Below are 22632 nucleotides of genomic sequence, written 5' to 3'. Positions count from 1 at the left end.
GCATAGTTGTTGTGACTTTTCTCTGCCATGGTTGGGAATGGAGCTCACGTAATAAACTTCTGTCAGGTTGCTTTTATTTCCCAAACCTATGGAAGCAAGCATTCAAACGGTATATGGAAGGGGTGGCCAAGGAAGAGCTCATGGCTGTATGCATGCCCACAGATGCCTCCCCTGTGGCCAACACTGTCCTCTTGCGATGCTGAAATTAGGCTTGAAAGAAGCATTTTATTGGAATTAACAGGATAGGCTGGGGGGGGGGAGGTGCTCTGTTGCAGATTCTGTGGTTGTGTGGCTTTCAAAAGTGCCCCTAGGCCCAAAAGGGGTTTGTTTCTGTCAAAGGCCTTCTTGGGCCTGCCAAGGGTGCCTTTCCCTCACTGCCTAATAAATAGCCCTGTGCGTTGAGGTCGAGGGGCCGAGGCTGTCAAGTCCAGAGCATGGGGCTTGCAGAGAGTCTTGTGCCTCTGAAGCCTTTTGGAGAAAACATGTTAACTCCAGCCTGGCAAGTGAGTCTCATCTACAGAGGGGACCAAGGGCAAGAGAAGAACTGCACGCACACTGGTTATCTCTGCTGAAAAATGCGACAATTAACTTCATGTGGAAAATCCTTCCATGTTCCATCGTGATAGGCACTGTTGCTGTCACTGAGGCAGGCAAGCGAGGCGCTGACTAAAAAAGGCAGAAAGCAAACTGTCACGAGGCAGGCGAAGCAGCCCTGACAGCGGCAGCAGCAGCTCAGAAGAGAAGCGACCCCCAGCTTGCAGGCTTCCGTCTACAATTTTTGTCCCAGTATTTTTTGTGGTCTTGGCTGCCAAAGGAGGCAATGTGGCCCATGGGATGGACCACCCTGGCCTAGAAGCTGAACCACCCCCATAAACAAGCACACAGACACTTCTTCCTAAATACTGTACTGACTTAATGACTCCAACTTAGGCGGTGGTGTACCTAACTGGAAGCCAGAACACTTCGGCATTTTTCAACAACTTTCTCCGCCGTTTAAGTGGAAGTGAAGTGAGCGGTATTTCACTACGACGCGGCTGTGTTACAGAGCTTTGGGCCCACTGTCAACTTCAGGGTCTATATAAACAAGTGCCAAAATACAGTGAAAACAGTTTCCAAAACTGCAGCAGTGTGTGCTGCCGGTGTAGAAAACTGGCAGGGAACAGCTGTCTCTGTGCGTGGAGACATTCAGTTCTGAGCAAATACAGTATTTGGCAGGGAACTGAACTCATTTCAGCAGTGTCTCTATGTGTGTGTAGATAAAACCAGAAACTTGCATATAAACAACTTCTGGCTCAATAACTAACACCACGCCATGCACGCGTTATGAAGAGGGATTGATGCTACCTGCTGTGTTACTTTTACCCAAAAGGGCTTGTCCTAAACAATATAAAAGCCAAGAGGGGGCTGGGAATCCTGTTGTCCTCCAGCTTCTGGACTACACCTGCATACACACCATACATTTAAAGCACATTCTCCACCACCACACACAAAAGGAGTACTGTGTCCAGTTCTGGGCACCACAGTTCAAGAAGGACACTGACAAACTGGAACGTGTCCAGAGGAGGGCAACCAAAATGGTCAAAGGCCTGGAAACGATGCCTTATGAGGAACGGCTAAGGGAGCTGGGCATGTTTAGCCTGAAGAAGAGGAGGTTAAGGGGTGATGTGATAGCCATGTTCAAATATATAAAAGGATGTCACATAGAGGAGGGAGAAAGGTTGTTTTCTGCTGCTCCAGAGAAGCAGACACGGAGCAATGGATCCAAACTACAAGAAAGAAGATTCCACCTAAACATTAGGAAGAACTTCCTGACAGTAAGAGCTGTTCGACAGTGGAATTTGCTGCCAAGGAGTGTGGTGGAGTCTCCTTCTTTGGAGGTCTTTAAGCAGAGGCTTGACAACCATATGTCAGGAGTGCTCTGATGGTGTTTCCGCTTGGCAGGGGGTTGGACTCAATGGCCCTTGTGGTCTCTTCCAACTCTATGATTCTATGAATCCTGGGAATTGCATTTTAAGGGTGCTGGGGCTCATAGTTCTCTTAATGGGTAAATTACAACTCCCAGGATGGGGCAGGGATGATAGGTTCCTTATCTCTGATATACCAGAAGCATGGAAAACATGCCTCACCATCTGCTGCATGAGCAGCATGCACACAGCATTTCATACACAAGCGGTTTTTGGACACTGGGGAGATTGCGCAACCACTTCCCACTCTGGAAACACAATGGTGAGGTAGGGGCAGCTAAATCCCAAAGGACCAGGAGTTTAGTAGCTCACACTAACAAAATATTAAACTGCCCGCCTAACCCTAGGCAAAAAAAACCCACAACACCCCAGGATAATGATTTTCAAGAAACCGGGCACTGTTGGTGTGTGCATAACTAGGTTATAAGTTGCATAGCTGGACTGAAAGTGGCTGGGCAGGACTTGGTGGAATTCAGGCGAGGACGTTCAGGAGGGCAGATTGCTGTGGCTTGAGCAGCCTGCAAGCTTCGTCCCAGTGGACAGGGACAGAGAGACAAGCAGGAGATACAGGTCCCAGCACTGCCAGGCTGGAACTTTCGAAGAAGGACCACAGCTCAGTTGAAGAGCATATGCTTTTGAGTGCGGGTCCCAATTCTTTCTGCAGCATCTTCAGTTAAAGCATCAGGTTATGGAAGGGGCTATAAAAGCAGGCCCAGCACCAGCAGCCAGCCAAGTAGGACAAGGACCCAGGTTCTTGGAAGGGCCCCAAGTCAGCCTGATCCAGCTGTGCCCTCCTGGCCTGGCCCCTGGATGCTCTTTGGCAGTGGGTGTTGTAGCTCAGCTCCCATCCACAGTGGCTGACTGCCATTTTAACTTATCCAAAATGTAAGACCCTGGCCCACAGATATATGAAATTTTCTGATATTATAGGTTTCTGGTCCAGGTAAGACCTGGGATGCTGCCATGGGCTCCCCCCAAATCTGGTGCCAACCCCGTGTAAAGCACATCTCCCCGAAAAACCACCACTGCCAGTCTGTATAGCAGAGGGCAATTCTAAGCTAGAAGCTCAAGCAGGCTAACCTGACAGAACGCTTCTTCACATGCCTTAAAAATAGTAATATTAACAACCCTCACGACAGGAAGAATAAATTATGCCAGAGCAAACCACGCCAACTTTATAGGATGGATGCAACATTTTTCTCCCCGGTTTTGTCTTATGGAATTTATACACAGCTCTGGCAAAGAATGTGTTTGTTTGCTTTAGAATATCCCTTTTGCGTCATTCAAAGATCCTGGGCTACGTCCAACGACCCAGTGGAACCAGTAAATGAAATATGCCTTCAGCTATAAAGCACCGCATTGAATTCCGATCACCCACCAGCCCCACCACTTCCTGCATAAACCCGATTGCTGGATGCCAGCCCAGATAAGGAGTTCTCTGTGTCCTTAGTTCCATGACAAATCTCCAAAAAGGTTCTTCACATGGGGGGGGGCCAGCCTCCGAGGAAGCCCCTCGGGATTTCGGAAGATGTTTGGACTGCTCAGGGCAATACATACACCTCATTTTGTGAAACGTTGACGTCAGGGTTCCCCATTTTGCCTTTTGGGGGAAAACCACTGACCTTAAGGAGCAGAACTACCCAGCTACTGTACAAGCTAGAGCTGGAGAGAACTTGCCCTAACTTTGCACTTCCATTTCAAATGTGTGGAGCCCCATTGGGGAAAGGAGGGGTCCGGTAACCACAGATATTTGGTTGGTCACTGAAGACAGCTAGGATTTGTCAACCTCTGCTTGCTTCAGAAATTCCTGGATTCAGTAAAAACTGACTTGAAAGGAGAAAAGAAGATCTGCATTATCTGGACAGGAAAACCACAGAGAGCAGAAGCGGATGGGGAGGGAAAGCTCATGTGCACTAGAGACCAAAAGGCAGCCAGTTCAGGCGGAGGTCAATAGAGGCAAAGGGACCAAGGCCTTCTAGGGTGTCAGAGGGAGAGGAAGCCCAACACAGCTCAGCTGGCAGAGCATGGGACTCTTAAACTCAGGGTTATGGGTTCGAGTTCCACATTGGGCAAAAGATTCCTGCATTGCAGGGGGTTCGACTAGATGACTCTCAGGATCCCTTCAATTCTACAATTCTATTCTATGATAAACACCATGGATTATGAGTTCTTAATCCATGACCAAGTGAGGAAAAATCTGAGTGAGAGTTATCACCTCTGCAAAAAACATTCAGAGAGACGTATAAAAGAATAGCAGAGATTTAAATAAGAAGGACTCACAAAGCTTATTTTGAAGAACAGAAAAGAGGACACATTTGCCAACTTCTACTTTTAACTATGGATCACTATGACGACTCTACCCATGAAAAAGAGGACATGCCCTGGAAAAAGAGGACATATGGCAACCCTACCTAGATGAACCTTCCCCCCCCCTTCACAAAGCTACGGTTCCTAGAGGGATTTAACAATGAATTCACAGGAAACTCTGGGAATTGTAGCTCCATGAGGTGAATAGGAGACTCCCAACGGCTTTCAGCATCCTTGACAAACTGCAGTTTCCAGGAGTCTTTGCAGGAAGCCATAAAGTCTTTAAAGTCCTGTCCTGAACCCCTGGCCTACCTGGCAGCAAGTTAGTAGGCCAAGTCCAAAGTTCGAAGTCTGAAGGTCAAGCCACACAAGTGAAGTCCAAAGGTCAGGAAATGAGGTTCAGGGTCAATCCAAGTAGCCAAGTCCAAAGTCCAACAGTCAGGAAACAGTCCAGAGTCAGCCCTGAAGCCCAGTTCCATGGTTGTCCAGCAACATTCCAGTGAAGGACCATCAACATGGAGAGCTAAGGAGACACAGCACCTCGTCTCTGCTGCCCTTTTATACTTCGCATGCTGATGGACTGCAGCATCTGGGCTCAATGAGGCAGGTGAACCTCACCTGTCCAAGCCTACTCCAGCCAAGGATTCACACACCTCCTCCCAGAGCCTCACCTGGCCAGCTAGAGAGCTGGCCTGTTGGCCCTTGCCTGCCTCAGCTTCCTGGAGCATCCTGGCCACTTCTCCCTACACCTCAGAGCCCACCATGTTTGTATTATTATTATTATTATTATTATTATTATTATTATTATTATTTCGCACCCGCCATGTTTGTAGAGATGGGCCCTCTGGCTCTGGTGATGAGTCCTGCTGCTCTGGTTCCTGTGCACTGACCCCCCTTCCCCTCGTCATCCGCCATCACTCTGTGAGCGCCTCCTACACCAACCTCTCCTTCCCCACCCCCAGTTTGCTCCATGGTGTCCCAGTCCCCGGCTACACCCCTTGCCAGGATCCTCTTCCTCCTCCCTGTCATCCTGCCAGTTCATGACAGTATCATAGCGCTTCAAATGTATGGTGGGATTGTGGCCAAAGAAATAAAGAAAAGGGGGAAAGCAGATGGGGGAATAGGAGGAAGTCCAGTGAAGCTGAGCGTGTTCACACATTACACTGGAAACAGGTGCAAGCTTGCACCTGTTCAAGTGTTTGGTGAAAGACTGTACACTTTTTTTATTTGCACAGCTCAGTTATCATGTACACAGATATTGCACGCATCGAACATTACAAGTGAAAAGTACTCATGCATGTACAACTATTTTTCTATACAGGGATGAAGATTGTACACCCTTTGAGAGTAATGGGTATCAAAACGGGGGAAAGTTGATAAAGGTCTAGATGTATCATTCTTTATAATGATCTGAGAGAGGACAAGGGTCTTGAGCATTCACCCTGAATTGTCTGCGCAAATTATGTGGGGAGGTGACAGCTGCTATTTATTATTTCGTTCTGATTTGTTTGCAAGAAAGGCTATACAATGTTGCATCAAGCGGCTGTGATCCCACACTTTCCTGTGTATTTCCCCCTCGCTTTACTTGCCACAAAAGGTATGGAGCGTGTGTATGTTTTGGAAGTTGGTTTGTTACACGTGCACCACATCCGCTTTAATTTTGCAACCTAAATTTGCCAGTATGCAATTGAATCCCACCCACAAGATAGCTACGGCTTCTTCACCCTCTGTGCATGATCAGAATTTCCCAGGATAAATAATGACATCCTCACAGCATGCTGTTAGTCATACCGGGCATATAAACATGTTTCATCATCGTATCTGCCGCTTCTCAAAACAGAAGCAAACATATTGCGGTTTCTCCTGCTATTGTGCTTCCTGACACTATTCCTCATGGCCTCTTATCAAGCACAGTGTTTCCCTTATCTCTCCAGGAGCCAAAGTCTCACCGGGACTTATCCCTCCTTACAAGCAGCTTTCAAAGAGCCAAACAGCTTCATGAATGTCATCAATTTTGCTCCATTCAGTAGGCCTCGTGGGCTGGGTCAGGCTGGATTAGCACCAAGTGAGGCACCGGTCACCAACGTGGTGCCCATGGCTGCAACCACGTCTTGTGGTGCCTGGAAAATGTCTTGGGGAGGGGGAATCCCCACACCATTTTGAGGGCCTGCCTCTTTTTCTGTGTTGTTTTTTTTTAAATGTCAGCCATTATGCCACACAGTGGTACCTCGGGTTACAGACACTTCAGGTTACAGACTCTTCTAACCCAGAAATAGTACCTTGGGTTAAGGACTTTGCTTCAGGATGAGAACAGAAATCATGCGGCGGCGGCAGGGAGGCCCCATTAACTAAAGTGGTACCTCAGGTTAAGAACAGTTTCAGGTTAAGAACGGACCTCCAGAACAAATTAAGTTCTTAACCCAAGGTACCACTGTACTCCCATGGCAGCCATTTTGTGACTGGCGCCCACACCACATTCTCAAAAATTCCACATGTACCCACTGGCCCAAAAGAGGTTGGCACACCCTGCTCTGAGGAATTATGAGAAATTCAAAGGATGCCTAAAGAGCTTCCTGTCTCACTACTCTTCAAACATGGATCTGGACCCGGGGGTGCACATCCATGCTCAGAAGCCTTCTTATAGAGCCCTTCCCTCTCACAAAAACCAGCGGTTGCCATCTTTTCCCTGGCGGCTAGATGAAAGGTGCCAATAATACAACTGGCTTTCTTTTTTTTAATCCCCCAGCATGAAGAGGCAGGGGGGAGCTGCACCTGTTGAATTTCGGCCCGTCATTCAAAGCATAGCAGGAGGCTTGTCTGTGGGAGTGGGGTCTTTCTTTCGGCCTCTCTTTGCTTCCTTTGGGGTTGAAGCAAACAGGGATAAGATGCACCCACGCTCATCCAACAGGGGGCAGCCGTGGCCGTGTCTTGATGGGGGTAGCGTTTGGTGGGTAGGGGGGTAAAGGAAGGATGGAATTAGAAATTATAAAGAAAGCAGGGGAGACAAAGGAAGAAACTGAACACCACCGTGGGCTTAGAGAGCCTACACAACAGCCAGTTCCAATCTCTACACATTCCCAGCGACAACACCCAGAATTCCTGGCTCCCGTCCATTGCTTTCTTTTCTCTGCAATTCGTTGGAAAGGGTGTGAATCGTTTTTTGAGGGAGAGTGACACTCAGGTCTCTGAGCAGATAACCTTGGACTCAGAGGCTGACATGCTTCCCCACACGCCTTCAAGAGGCAGCAAACAAAGGTCACACTTTCTCCTCCTCCTCCTTTAGTGCCAGGGAGCTGCTTCAAAGGCAGGAAGCGCCCGGGCCTGCCACTTTCGTTTCCTCAGAAGTGACGCAGGACAACGGACACATCTATCCTGCAAAACATACGTGTAGCATGACGGCTTGAAACTCCAGGGTTACGCCACTAACTGTGGACATTTCATGCCGTATTTTCGCACCCAGGACCCACATCTGAGGACGCACTTCTTTTTAACTACCGTATTTTTTGCTCTATAAGACTCACTTTTTCCCTCCTAAAAAGTAAGGGGGAATGTGTGTGTGTCTTATGGAGCGAATGCAGGCTGCGCAGCTATCCCAGAAGCCAGAACAGCAAGAGGGATCGCTGCTTTCACTGCGCAGCGATCCCTCTTGCTGTTCTGGCTTCTGGGATTCAGAATATTTTTTTTTCTTGTTTTCCTCCTCCAAAAACTAGGTGCGTCTTGTGGTCTGGTGCGTCTTATAGAGCAAAAAATACGGTATATACTTTTTCTGGCAGAATTGTTCCCACCCAATTAGCCCCAGGCAGCATGGGAGTTGTAGTCTGGCAACGTCTGAGGGCCGCAGATTCCCCAGCTCCACATTAAGCTATTGTTTATTACCGTTTTGGCCTAACTTAGACACTGCGACTGTCCCTCCCTCTGTGCAGATATTCTGCAAGCTGTGCTTGCAGACAACAAGACAGGAACCAGACGGAAGGGCTAGATATTTAGGTGCCGGGTTACGTGGCCCAGCGCCACTTCTTGCTCCCGTGTTAATAACACCTGCACAGGGATTTTGCAAGTCTGGAAAGCAAGTCTCCTGTTTCCTCAAACACAATTTTGGGGCTTCTCCAAATGACCTGTTCACTGAGCCATTCCATTTGCTTTGTTTGCACAAAGCTTAGACAGAAGTTAGAATATCCCCAGGCGTTTCTGAGGGCTCATTCTGATTTGTTTGCAAGGATGTTATACAACAGCGAAAACCTTCGTGCTGATTTGCTAAGACGTTTTCTTGTTAACCATTTGTATGCCCCTCACTTTCCAGTGCATTTCCTCATCACTTTCCTAACTGCAAAAAGTTTGTGGTTTTTTTAAGTAAGTTTGTCACGCTACGGTGACATACTTTAGTTAATGAAACCTAAATTTCTGGTATGTGGTTGAATCCCGCCAGCAAACTAGCAATTGACTAGAGGCTTCTTTTGTTAGAGATTGCATACCTGACCAGTCTTTTGCAAGAAGCATAGTACAGCTCACATTTTGTCTTTGGAAAGTCTCTCAATCAGGCAGTGTATAAGGATCACAGGGCAAATACATCAGGGAGGGGTGTTACCCTTTTTACTCTTGATTTTGGATGTTAATTTGAGCTCTTCTTCAACCTAGTTCTGCCGAAATAGACTACCGTTGCCCAAGCGCCCACACCTTCACAGACAAAAAGAGAGAGAAACCCCGGGATACTCCAATGTCATGGATTTTATTAGACAAAATAAAGTCCCATGTATGTACAAAAGGCAAGGATACATCCAAAGAAATCCTGAAAGGAAAATGGATGATCGTTGAGGTACCAAAAATATACTATTTTCAACATTCTTTTTTTAAGTATTTAAAAATATACAAAATAAAATCATTTCCAAAAAACCAATTTATATCATTGAGAGGTGAGAAAAATTATGAAGAATATAAAAGACTTTATTTTAAAGCCACTTGGTTTTACCCAAGATGGCTGCATATCCTCAGGAGTTTACTCCCTACATATACATACCCAACCATCCCAGAAATGGCTATACCTCACTGCTGTTACAAATATCTAAGGCACAGAGCAAATAACAGCAGTCCCGTAACTCTTTTCCTCACTACCACCAGGTCTGATGGGCTCTTCAGATGTGGTTAACCAGGATGACATCAAACCAAGCAGTAATGTGCACGTGTGAACAGCTACCTCAGATAGAACTCCCGTTATCTCCTCACATCGCCTGAAAGGCACTGCAAAGTTCACAAATTCATCAAGGGAACTGGCCATCACCCATCAATATCTAGAGCCTGGTGTCCTCTAGATATTTTGGACCACATCTCCCATCATCCATAACCACTGAGTGCTCAAGGGACCAGCAGGTAGTGTGAGACAACCGCCTCAGGTAGTAAATGCTGGAGGGCATGGAGCAGCAACAAGGTGTTGTGGGGACAGAACGGCATGTGCCCTGCAGCCTGCCTCACATCCCACAAACTAGCCTTCTGCCCTAAGATGCAAGGGAGAACGCTGTTCTGTTGACACTGTTGACATAAGATCCAACGGTCGTCGCTTCAGGCAATGAAATGTTTTGGGCCGGTCCTGTCAGGTGACAAATGTCTATGTGTGATGCCCCCACCTCCTTGAGGAAGTACTGAGGAATATGTAAATTACATACACTGGAAAGTGTCAAGTATGGATATGAAACACTGACATGTCACAGACAGCCATGTGTTGGGCTTGCAAGCACCAGAGTATTGACATACATTATTAGTGTCCTCGTTTTACAGTCTATTTTGTAATTTTCCATCCTTTTCTAAATGGCCGCCCCCTCCCTCTGTGGAATTTCTCTCTCTCCCTCTCAAAATAGAATAAATTAGATCCCATTGCCCCTCGTTAAATAGTACATAAATAACCCATGCAAACTTCGCTAGGACATAAATAACAATCATTTCATAAATATGCATGTGTGTGCGTGCACACATGTGCTTGTATATAGATCAGAATTGCCAATGTGGCCTACTCCAAATGTTTTGGACTACAACTCCCATCAACCCCTGCAAGGACTGCCAAGCTGCCTAGAGCTGATGGGAATTGCAGTCCAAAACACCTGAACAGCAGTAAATTGAAAAAGGCTGGGATGGATGGACAGATCAGTAGACAGATCTAGTTCTCTCTCTCACACACACACCCCCGCACTGTAACAGTAGAGTTGAAATCATATTAATCTCAGTTAACGTGTATGCCTGCCTGTTTGCCACTGAAAATAATAGACCACCCCCAGCAGGAGGACAAAGTGCAAAACCAGGAAGCATAAATGCAAGAGATCTCGCTGAGCACAAGCGCACAAGTTGACCTCATAGGATGAAGACAGACTTAAAGAACTTGGGGTGACCAAGGCCTTAGAACTGAAGTGACAGGCAAGTCTGCCAGCCAATCATGTTCAACCAACAGCCTTGTCCTTCCTCCTCACTGACACTTGCAGGTATGTTGTCTGTCTTTTTAAACACACCTTTTAAAATGCTGCATAAACATTCTTATGCATTTATCATTTGTTGCCTTATTATTATTATTTAAAATGGGAAAGGTTTTTTTTTAGTACATGATCTGGAGTGGCCCTTGGTGACATCACAGGGGAGCAGCAGCCAATGAGCACCATGCACAGCCAGGGGAGGCACCCAATCAGCACCAAGCACAACCACAGGCTTCTACTGAAAACCTGACGAGTGAGTTGTTGCTTTTTCCAGAGCTCAGCTCTGGAGATAAATAGATAAAGTTTGGACTGGACACAACAAGGGCACTTCCAGACTTTCTCCACCAGTCTGTGCGTGTTGCGTCTGTCTTCTCCCTACGCCTGCTTCCCTAAGAAATCTGCGGCAAGGAGAACAGATGAACCCTTTAACCTGGGAGTTACTCCTTGGGCGATCCTTAGGCTGGGAATTTCTCGGCGAGGAGAGAGAAGTCTTTCACCGTCCTGTCAATCCACTCTTTGTACGTGTGGCACACCACGTAGCCCCGGACTTTCTTTTCGAACGTGTCCGCTTCCACAGACTCCAGCATGAGGGGGTCTGTGAGGGCAGCGGGCGGCGCTCCCAAGGCAGACATGATGGCCGTCAAGTTGCTGAGGAGGCCTTGGATGCGCAAGCGAGTCACCTTCAGCATATCCAGAAGTTCCACTTTGGTGGGGTTGAGCTCAAACTGGTCGTCCCGCACCAGCTGCAGGAACTCTGCGAAGGCGGTGTAGGCCTCGTAATTCTTCTCCACACGCTTGACGTGGCTGAGAGTCCGCCATTCCAGGAACGGGATGGCGGCCGTTGGCACCCCTTCGTAGCGCAGCCTCCGGGCGTCGAAGCCGGAGTCGCTAAACGGGCTGCCTTGGTGACTCAGCTGGGAACAGAGAGAAAGAGAGAGGTTGTGTTTTGCAATTTAACAGGATTTGTACGCCACTCAATCACCCGTAACCTCCAAGCAGAAGAAAGCTGGCGCGGGAATGCGCTGGAGAAATGCCACTGTATTCTGCTCTGGTCAGACCTCACCTGGAGTACTGTGTCCAGTTCTGGGCACCACAGTTCAAGAAGGACACTGACAAACTGGAACGTGTCCAGAGGAGGGCAACCAAAATGGTCAAAGGCCTGGAAACGATGCCTTATGAGGAACGGCTAAGGGAGCTGGGCATGTTTAGCCTGGAGAAGAGGAGGTTAAGGGGTGATATGATAGCCATGTTCAAATATATAAAAGGATGTCATATAGAGGAGGGAGAAAGGTTATTTTCTGCTGCTCCAGAGAAGCGGACACGGAGCAATGGATCCAAACTACAAGAAAGAAGATTCCACCTAAACATTAGGAAGAACTTCCTGACAGTAAGAGCTGTTCAACAGTGGAATTTGCTGCCAAGGAGTGTGGTGGAGTCTCCTTCTTTGGAGGTCTTTAAGCAGAGGCTTGACAACCATATGTCAGGAGTGCTCTGATGGTGTTTCCTGCTTGGCAGGGGGTTGGACTCGATGGCCCTTGTGGTCTCTTCCAACTCTATGATTCTAATAAAGGTTGCGTTGTCTCCCGACACGCTCTGTTCTTATGGGGCTGCTGGCCCCTGGCACCTACATGCCAGGAAAACCTGTTGAGACTCTGCCAAAGGCATGGGACAGGAAAACCAATGTGGGAAATGGATTCCTGGGAAACCACCGGCAGTTCAGGGAAAGGCCTACGGCTCAGTGGCGGGGCATGTGTTTTGCATGCGAACAATTCTGGGCTCAATCCTCAACATCTCCAGAAAAGTCTGAGACTGAGAAAATCCCCTGCTTCAGATTCTGAAGCGCTTCCGAGCTAGATGGACCGATGACCTGGCTCATTTTAAGCCAACTTCTTTTGTTTCCACTACCTAAAAGGTAGACAATTTCCAAAGGGGTTAAATATTATGAGCAGCAGACGTGCATGTGGGCTCGAGGGTGCCTGCTGCGAAATGTGCCCTCGTCACTTCTCAGAAATCCTGGGGGTGGCACCCACCAGTACCAGGCTCCTTCATCCCTTTGGAATTCCTTGCAGGGAAGGCCAACAAAAACAGGCCTTTCGTTGTTCCCCAGATCAGCCGGCCGTAGTTCCACCTGAGTTCTTCCCCCCCCTTTTTACGAGGATGCCGTTGGCAGCTTGGCTGCACGCCAGAGCCCAGGCTGCAATGACCTCCCTACATCTGGCATCTTGTGCCCAGGCAGGTTGCGGGAAGCAGGGCACAGCAAATCTTTGGGCACTCAGCCACTGCGTGCAGGGATCAGAATAAAGGCGAAGGAGCGGCCACCGGAGAGCGGGAGATTTGCGCTCTCGATTGCAGCTTTGGCGGGGGGGCGGGGGCAACCAGTGACTCCTCTCTCCCTCGATCATGTTGCAAAGTCAAGGAACAAGCGTTGCGAGAACAATGGAGCAGCCGCGGGCAACCTTTCCGTGCTGTTTCCTGCTGGCGATACAGGTTTGCTCTGGATCCGCCAGAAGGGAAAGGGCTCGGTGCTGCTTTGGCTGCGGGTGCCTTTAGCCCGTAGCCTGAGGCGGGCACAGCTTGTTTGGTTACGTTGCCAGGACTGGAGCCCAGTCTGCAGCATTTCTGAGTCCTGCAGGGCTTAAGCTTGATCTGGTGAAATGCATGGAGCTTGGTGGCCTTGCCTTGAGGGAAAGGAGTAGACCACCTGCCCTCTTTCCAGCACAGAGCATTTACACCAGAGGTGGGGAGCCAGATCCTGAGGAGATCCCAGCCTCACGGGCCAAATTCAGCAAGTGGAAGGCACCTGTTATCTTAATGATAACAGGTGATTGGGCGCTTTGAAGCCCCAAAGTCACTAGCACTTCAAGGCTCTTGGTTGTGCACCGGCAGCCATTTTTCTACCTGTACAGCTCCTGACACCAGGTGCGGAGCAAGTGGGTGTGGCTTGGGGGAAACGGTTTCATGGGCCAAGTTTGGTCCACAAGCCCTATCCCTCAGTGATTACACATGTGAGGTTTAAAACCCTTTCACAGAATTATAGAATTGTAGAGTTGGAAGGGACCCTGAGGATCATCTAATCCAACCCCTTGCAATGCAGGAATATGCAGCTGTCACATACGGGAATCAAACCTGCAACCTTGGCATTATCAGCGCCACGCTCTAACCAACTAAGCTTTGCTTCAGTCCAGCTTGTAATGTGACAGTGAGAAGTGTCATGCTTCGATTTAAATTATAGCAATTCTTTCTGAAGGTTCATGCACACTTATAAATTGGCATATCAATTTTTGTGCAAATCTGCACCCTCTGTAAAAAACAGAGGGTGCAGATTTGCACAAAAATTGATTTAAAAAAGAGGGTTATTCATACCCTCTGTGTTGGTTATGTGTAGGCGGCCACCTTAATACACAGATACTGCATATATAAGCAATGAAGTCAGATGGGGCCTGTGACCTTTAGGAGCTGCTTGTGAATTTTCCATAGGTATATGGCCGGGTGCTGTTGGAAGGAGAAGGCTGGACTGGATAAACCTTGGCCTGGTCATTTCTTAAGTCTTTAGCTTCGGTGACAAAAATGGAGATTTAAGCCTCACCTATGAAAACGTCCCAAGGATACATCGGAAATTTTTACCCAAAGAGCCTCCTATAACTTCACTACAAACATATCCCCTGACTTTAAAAAGGGGGCCTTGTGTCCTACATACCAAAGAACGCTGATCATATATCCAATGCGTTGTGTAGTTCTGCAACCAAATTCAGGAACTGGTCCTGGGCACAGAATCCCAACCTTTCATTTTTATGAGAAAGGACGCTTCTAGTCCTTAACGTCGCAAGGAAAGGTTAGAAAAGATGCAGGCAAAATCTTAAAAGCATTGCAAGAGATGGTGGCTCAGATATCAGCAGCGCCACTGCCCTGCATAGTTTCCTCTCTGTCATGCCAGGACTGGCAGAAATAAGGAAATGCATATGTATTTGCTTAATTTGCCTACTTTGCATAATCCTGCCCTCACTTTATTTCTTCTTCTCTTTTGCAGAATATAGGTCTGGAACAGAGCAGGTATTCTAAAAACATACTTACAGATAGATAGATAGATAGATAGATAGATGTTTAGACTTTCAACTTGCTGCTTGCTGCTTGTCTATTAAGGACCCCCTTGCTATGGGTGATCCAGAGGATTCTGGGTTACATTCTGGGTGGCATGCTCTGCTCATGCAAAGCACTTCCACTGAAACAAACAAACAAACAAAAAACCCTCGGGAAATTCTCACCCCCCACCCAACACACCGGATTTCAGAGGAAAGTGGGGAATCATGAGAAAGCTGCCTCCTGAGGAATGCCCACAAGGTCATAGGCTTCTGAGGAACTAGAGGGATTATTGGGAAATAGCTGGAAAGGGAAACAACCTTTGCGAAGCATAGGCAGAAGCTGCTCTTCCAGAAAAAAGGCAAAGCTCTTACATAGGTGTTCAGAAGGACGGTGCTGTTGGCTTTCATGAGGCGCGCCAGGTTGAAGGTCTGGCCAATGACGGTGCTGATAGATGAATCCCGGTCAGGGGAGACGATGTGGACCAGGCCTGCACAAATGACGAGGAGACTTCTGGCTGAAAAGGAACCAAATGAATATTCAGTGCAGGATTGGCACAGGGTTGGGTTTTAAAAAATTGGGCCCACCTCTCTGAATGTGGCTCCTCACCACCATCACTGCCATTTCCCTTTCGCTTCCTGTCTCTCCCGTTGCCTCAGTCTTGAGATAAGCTCGCTCAAAGTTCAGCCTCCCTCCCAAAATGTGGCAGCATCCTTGAGACACCCATTCCCATCTGCCTGAAGATGTTCATCAGGTTGACGTTTTCTTAACCTCGGGAGTCAAGACAGGGCCAGTTTGAGGCTTTTAAGGGCCCACAAGGCAGCCTCTGTTTACGCTGCGCAGTCATCCGAAGCAGGAACACAGTCCTGCCATTAGGAAGCGACGCATGGGTTTTAGGGCACTCGTAAAGGATAGAGCCAGTGGTGGTTGTAAGGGTCATTAGAGCAGGGGTGGGCCCAAGGGCCACATTTCCTTCTGGACCACCTCCCTGGGGCCAGAGGTCAATGTAGGCAGAGCAACACATGTTAAGTACGCTCGTTTCGACACACGCCCCTCTCTAGACTCCAGTCAGACAAAGAAGAGGCGTTGGCAGGGTTCAGGGGCACATCCCAGCCAGGCAAAAGCATGCGCCACATGAAGCAGGCAGGGCCAATGAGGAGTGTCTAGGGAGAGGGGTGCGGCCTGTGTTCCAAGGACCAGACAGCAGGGCCGGCCCCAGACGTTTTGTCACCTGAGGCCAAACTAAAAGTGCTGGGCCTCCCGGTTTGCTGCTGCCGCCACTACAGAAACCTGCTGCTGCCACCGCCTTGACCACAATTTCACAGGCACACCGGCACTGTGGCGACCAGCCTGGAGTGTCGCCAATGGCAAGATGCCTGCACCACAGCGAGGAGAGTTGTAGGAAACGCCTTGTTTACACTCCCGGTTTCCCTATCACTCTCCTTGTCATGGCGCAGGTGTTCTGCCATTGGTGATGCTCTGGGTTGGGAGCCATAGTGCTGGTGCGCCTGCACATTGAGCCAGTGGTGGGAGGCAGTAGATGCAGCCTCCAAGGAGCACACTGCAAGCAGCCTTGGCTACCACAACGACGGGCAGCACTCTCCTTGGAGGATGCCGCCTCTGTTGATCCTGCCACTTGAGGCGGCTTCCTCAGCCCGCCTCTTGGGTGGGCCGGCCCTGGCAGACAGAGAGCGCTGCAGGGTTAGAGTGTTGGACTACGACCTGGGAGACCAGGGTTCAAATCACTCTCTCAGCCTGACCTACCTCACAAGACTGTTGTGATGATATAATGTACGAGAGACAGGGGTGCAAACTATTTATATGCCACCTTAAGCTCCTTGAACGAAAGGGTGGGATGCAAATGTCCTGTGATAAGTAAGAATGGAAGCAAAGGGTAGCAATTGTATTTTGTTTAATATTTAATTTGTGTTGCCATGGGGAAGGGAAGGGCGAATTACAGAAGCAACTTCATGTCCATGCCTAAAGATGGAAAGAAGAAGAAGAAGTCCCAGCAAAAGAAGAATGGATACAAAAATTTATGGGATACGCAGGAATGCCAAAACTTATCGGAAAAATAAAAAATCAAGATAACAAACTTTTTTTTAATAAAAGAATGGAAATGGTTTGCTGAATATATACAGACAAATTGGAAACAGATAAGAACATTGGCAGGATTATTGTAATAACCTGCAGTTTCATAAGAGTATATATTTAAAGTAGATGAATAAACGAATTAATTAAGTCAATTTGGATATGCAGAAAATATTAAAAATAAATTTTAGGAACCACAGAAAGAGGGGGGAGGAAGTCAGGTTTTGAAATGTTAAAATGGCTGTAAAATTATTGAAATGTATAATAAATAAATAAAATTTTTAAAAACCCACTTCATGTCTTAGCATGATTTGGCATTAATGAATCAAATAAAGACACACACAAACGTCTCAATGCAGACATAACATGCTTTGGACTGCGACTTGGGAGACCAAATCCATTTCAGACATGAAGCTCACCTGGTGACTTAGTTGGTCACCGTTTCTCAGACTAACCTACTTCACAGGGTTGTTTTGAGGGTGAGCAGGGTAGAACTACCCAGAAGGATGAAATGAAATAAATAAAGAGAAAATAGTGCTAGCTTGCCTCCACAACTAACAAAAAAAAGTGATACGATTACTGGAGCCATAACGTAACAAGTAGAATCCTCAATATTTTTTCGCCACCTCTAAAAAAAAAACACCTTAAAAATCCAAGCACACACATGTATTAGACCACCTTGTGGGAAAAGGAAGGTTGCACTCACCCAGAGAAAGAGTCATGGTTTCCTCACGGTTTTGAATCCCAGCAGAAATGCCAAGTTCTCTATGTCACCCCCTAATGGTTGGCAAAGGTATCGCTCCTTCCAAGAAATGGCTGCTGTCGCCCCCAAGTGGAGGATGTGGGTATCCCGCTGCTTTCTCAAATCACCTCTGCTGCCCCCAAGTGGAGGATGCTTGAATATCTGGTCCTGATCTCTCTCTGCCTTTTTCTGAACCAGGAGATGCCCTCTAGTTGTGGGTTTCCTCTGCCCTGAGGCTGCTGCTGCTGCTGCTGCTGGTTGATGAGCCCCACTGAGACAGCTCTTTATATGCAGCCAAGGTGTTGTCCCCATCTTCTGAAATTCCCCAGCCTTCCTCCCCTCCCCTCTGTGGGCAAACACCTCCTACAGAAAGAGGAAGGGGGGGGGAAGCATCATTTCTGCTTCCTGCTCCTAAGACACTAGGCTGGGGGAGAGGAGGGAGGGAGGGAGGGGAGGGGCAGATTGTGAAATCTCTCCAATTTCCTGCACACTTGGGAAGAGAAGGAGGGAGAAATGAAAAGAAAAGCCAGGAGGGCATTTTCTTTTCTGATTTGCACAGGGCTGTAGGTTGCTGGTTCAACCAGTGAGGCTCTGCTCTGGCAGATGGGGCTGGGCGATTTGGGCAGCTGCCAAGGCCCAGGTGGCGTGGGATGGGCGACCCCAGACCACCACCCCTCTGCTGAGGAGGGGCAACAGCAGCTGCCTCTGACAGCCCCCTCTCTTTGGTAGGGGGTCATCTAGTCCAACCAAGAACTGGGCCTGTCTGGGAGGATTGCATCGTTCAACCTGCTCGTCTTCCTAGCCCGCGACTGCCACCAGGCCTGCCCAATTTTGGGGGGCAGATTAGGGATAAGGGAAAGAGCAGGGCCTTGCCAGGCAGCTGTGGGACATGTTGCTCATCAGTCTCCCCGCCGCAGTCGGAGATGAAGGGAGGATCCCCCGGGGCTGAGGCGGCCAAATCGGAAGGGTGTGGAAGGGGCAGAGAGCCAAGGCCTGCTCGTCCCACTGTCTGGGGCCCGGCTCAGATTCTTCCTTTCTTGACGCAGCACATTCCTCTCTCAGCCGCACACATTCCTGTCCCTAAAGCGGATCCTTGCCATGACCTTGTGATTCCAAACAAATCAAGCCTGACCAACTTTCTCTGGTTGCTCAGAGTTGAGAGGTCTTTCCTGGCAGCATGTTTAGCAGACAGAAATCCAACAGGCAAAGCTTCCCCCACCCCAGGCTGTTTTTCCAGGCAGGGGGCAAAACACTCGCCCTGTTTGATTCCTGCCTGCCAAGCAACTGGTAAAGGCACTGGGAACTCTGCCCTGGGGGCAGTAGAAGAGAGAGAGGAAGGACGCTACCCTAAATCTGTTCTTCCCGCCCAGCCCTGAATACACTGGCATTATGCTCCACATTCTGACACAGTTTTATGGGCATGGATGGTGCCAAGAGCCAGACATTCCCCCCTCTAAATAGCAGGAAGAGTCGGGTTGCTTATGTGTGTGTTTGTGTACATTATGTACATTACCGAACTAGGCGAATGCAGGGTGGGGTGAGGAAAGAGATTGTGAAGCTTTTTCCTACTCGGGAGTAAAGCTTTCATTTGGGGAGAATCTGTGGGGCTCCAGAAGTGGGGAACGGGGAGCTCTGATCGAGTTGGACAAACAAAGTGAAGGCCTCGGGGCCGTGCCACCTGCCTGCTACAGGCCTCCTGGCACGTCCTGGCATCGGGTTACTGTTTGCGAAGAAACCGGAGACGCTCGAGAAAGAAAGAGGAGCAGCGGGCAAAGCGCCGGGCAAGGAGCCAGGCCTACTGGGTCCCCTTCCAGCTCAGAGACGGGTGGGGTGCGTTCGGAGTCTGGTGGGCCCATCGCAGGCTCCATATGCCAGGCCGAGGGAAGGGAAACCGAGGTGCCAAGTAGGGGAGATCTCGCGCCTGCTTAGTCAGGCATGCCACCCATTCATGTCAGTTGCGTGGGAAGAGCGGCTGCGCGTTTAGGCCCTGTTTGTGGGCTCCCCACAGGCGCCTGACTGGCCACTAGGAGAACGGGCCGATGGGCCCTGGGGGTTCTTCTTACATTTTAGCAGGTGTGCAGGAGGGGGGGGCAGCAGGTGCAGCTTGCCACATGACGCAGGTCAGAAACAGAGGATTTAGAGGTGGCATGAATAAAGACTTGGCAGCTGGACTGCCCTTCTTCTCACCCACCCTGGCAAGCCTCCCGCGCCTTTAAGGGCTGCTCGACAGGCAGCGCATCAACAGGTGTGGCTCCCCATCGCTCACACAATAGAGGGAGGCCTTACCAGTTGGATCTCTGCCTGTTCCTCCTTTTGTCAGAGGCCCAGAAGCCTCATCTTCTGCAACCACCTTTGGCCCCTCCTGCCAGCAGGAACAGCCACAAGTCCAGAAAAGACATTTGAGCAACCCTTCGCTTTGGGGGACAATGGAGGGTGGAGGAGATGCTCCGGTATCTTCTACTTGGGCCGCCCACCCAGCCTATATCTGCACGGTCTACTCAGTCTTCATTTGCTTTCCCGCTGCCCCTTAGAGCCAGGATAATGGAGCTCAGACTTTGCCAGCATATGGTGCCCCCCAGTCCAGCTGTTTTGAACAACAACTCCTATCAGCCCCCAGCCACTTTCTTGAGCTCCCATCCCCACCTGCTTTCAAAGTTCAAGCAAATATTCTGGTCCTGAGGCGTAGATATATAGATATATAGATACACACACACACACACACACACACACACTGTATAACAAAGTCGAAGCAACACTCTTGTTCAGGGCCGGATTTAGGTTTGATGAGGCCCTCAGCTACTGAAGGTAATGGGGCCCTTTATATGTTCAGCTGTCCTTTGTCAACAACAAATTGTCACTGTTTTTTATGTTGAATTTATGCTATATGGTAATTTATGGACCTAATAGGTATCTAAAGCCATTTGCACATAACAAAATATGTATTTTATCAAAGTAATTGTTGAACTGAAATACAATTTTAGGGAGCAGGCTAGCAGGCGGAGTCCATTACTTACATCATAGGAGCCTACACAACACAAAACACTGTTGCTGTATGAAGGTTTAATTTTATTTATTTTTTATCTTATATTTTGGAAATGTACATCCAGTTTTTTTCTCCTTTAAATTTTTTTGGGGCCCCCAAGAGAGTGGGGCCCTAAGCTATAGCTTGTTCAGCTTACACGTAAATCCGGTACTGCTCTTGTTGATGACAAGGCAACCGTGGTCAGTCCCCCTCCAGCTGCAAATCAAAACATAACAACCTTATAAATCCAGCTGCATCCATAATATTGTTGAAGAGGCACTAAACGAGACGACTTCCTTTCTTTTTCCTTTTCCTTGTTCTTGCAAGCATTACTGGGTGAGCAGAATACGCTTAATCATTTTGTTCCTGCAAAGTAGTTTCGGGCTCCGGTTTCTGATGCGTGGGGCCTTGGCTGTGTGTTATGGGGTGGACCTAAAATTCGTCTTGGTTCACTCACTAGCAACCTTTCCAAGAGTTAATTATTAGGTGCCCTAGACAGTGAAACACACTCTCCTTCCCAGTGACTGATTTCTCTCTCTCTCTCTCTCTCTCTCTCTCTCTCTCTCTCTCTCTCTCTGTCGCTAAGGAAATGAAGTTGGATGCCTGGACATGCCAACTTCTTCCACTGCAAGTCTGGGCCTATCCCTTCATCTGGACTGGACCTTGACGTCAGGTGGTGAAATCTGCCTTCGCCCCTCTTCTGGAGATTCCCCAGCGTGTCTGAGCATCGGAAGCAAAATCTGGGACAGTGAAAGTGACTCATCCTGGCTAGGAAGGCAGGTGGACTTAGCCCCAGGCGACATTGTCTGAGGCCACTTACAAAAGCTCGAGCTCATGTTGCCTGCCTCCTGCCTCTCCACCCCCCCCCCCGCAAAACGCTTTTTAAAATAAATGAACAGCAAGCATGGTTGTTTTGACTTTCATTGCTGCTGCTTCCATTCGAATCTGGCACTGGAATTATTTTGGCTGGGTTTGGGGGAGTCAGGATTCCTGGGTTCTCTCTCTCTCTCTGTTCTGCTCTTGGATGGAAGGGAGCAGATTTCTACCTTATAAAACCCCTGCCTGGCCACAATGGTGTAGCTGTAGTTTGAGGGAAGGATTCCAGGGAAAACTCGGAGACCTGGGTTCAAATCCCTGCTGCACTGAGGTTTCTTTTTACAATCAAGAGCATATAAATTTTGTGAAATAAATAAATAAAAGTGCAAAGGCATTCCCCAAACACTCAGAGGCCTTGCAGAGACACCTGGCAGGGCTTTCTGGTATAGCAGTTGCAGCGTAGAACTGGACTTGGGTTTGAAGCCCAGCTCAGGGCTTGTCCACACTCCTGCTTGTCCAAGTGTCCCTATTTTCCAGGGACAGTCCCAGATTTACAGAAGCCATCCCGGTTTCTGATTTGATCTCGGAATGTCCCGCTTTTCCTTAGGGGTAAAGGTAAAGGGACCCCTGACCATTAGGTCCAGTCGTGACCAACTCTGGGGTTGTGGCGCTCATCTCGCTTTATTGGCCAGGAGAGCTGGCGTACAGCTTCCGGGTCATGTGGCCAGCATGACTAAGCCGCTTCTGGAGAACCAGAGCAGCGCACGGAAACGCCGTTTACCTTCCCGCCGGAGCGGTACCTATTTATCTACTTGCACTTTGACGGGCTTTCGAACTGCTAGGTTGGCAGGAGCAGGGACCGAGCAATGGGAGCTCACCCCGCCGCGGGGATTCGAACCGCTGACCTTCTGATCGGCAAGTCCTAGGCTCTGTGGTTTAACCCACAGTGCCACCCGTGTCCCTTGGAGGACATGGTAGGAGGTCCCTATTATCATCAGCAAATTGTTGGAGGGTATGGAATAGGGCACCCCTATTTTCATCAGATAACCTTTTATTTTCATCAGATAATTGTTGGGATGCCCTTATTTTCACTGGAGAAATGTTGGAGGGTATGCTAGAAAGCATCAGTCAAGTTTTCCGCTTGTCCGGTTTCTAGCAGGG

The 22632-nt window shown here is 48.7% G+C and overlaps 2 protein-coding genes and 1 long non-coding RNA gene across 5 annotated transcripts in view; 1 reads left to right on the top strand and 2 right to left on the bottom strand.

Moving 5' to 3' along the window:
• The window catches only part of LOC310662829 (pyrin domain-containing protein 1-like), a 742864-nt gene that overhangs the window by 254493 nt on the left and 465739 nt on the right, over positions 1-22632 (bottom strand). The gene's annotated exons all lie outside the window — the stretch shown is intronic.
• LOC310663644 (cardiotrophin-2-like) lies at positions 10447-17911 on the bottom strand. Its single transcript, XM_083411710.1, has 3 exons — positions 17598-17911; positions 15175-15317; positions 10447-11637 (listed from the first exon to the last, which is right to left on the bottom strand). Exons 1-3 carry the CDS (start codon positions 17611-17613, stop codon positions 11179-11181), a joined length of 618 nt encoding a protein of 205 aa, XP_083267836.1. The 5' UTR covers positions 17614-17911; the 3' UTR covers positions 10447-11178.
• On the top strand, positions 19064-21599 carry LOC310663645. 3 transcript variants are annotated; one of them, XR_014504557.1, is made up of 2 exons: positions 19064-19706; positions 21242-21599. It is a non-coding gene; the product is annotated as an uncharacterized lncRNA (long non-coding RNA). The 3 variants fall into 3 exon arrangements; XR_014504558.1 differs by lacking the exon at positions 19064-19706 and adding an exon at positions 20383-20438; XR_014504559.1 differs by lacking the exon at positions 19064-19706 and adding an exon at positions 20645-20991.

This window comes from Podarcis tiliguerta (genome assembly GCF_965153285.1).
Source record: "Podarcis tiliguerta genome assembly, chromosome: 13".
Classification (NCBI taxonomy): domain Eukaryota; kingdom Metazoa; phylum Chordata; class Lepidosauria; order Squamata; family Lacertidae; genus Podarcis; species Podarcis tiliguerta.
Note: the sequence above shows the minus strand (reverse complement) of the source record. Positions and strands in the feature narration are given on the sequence as shown.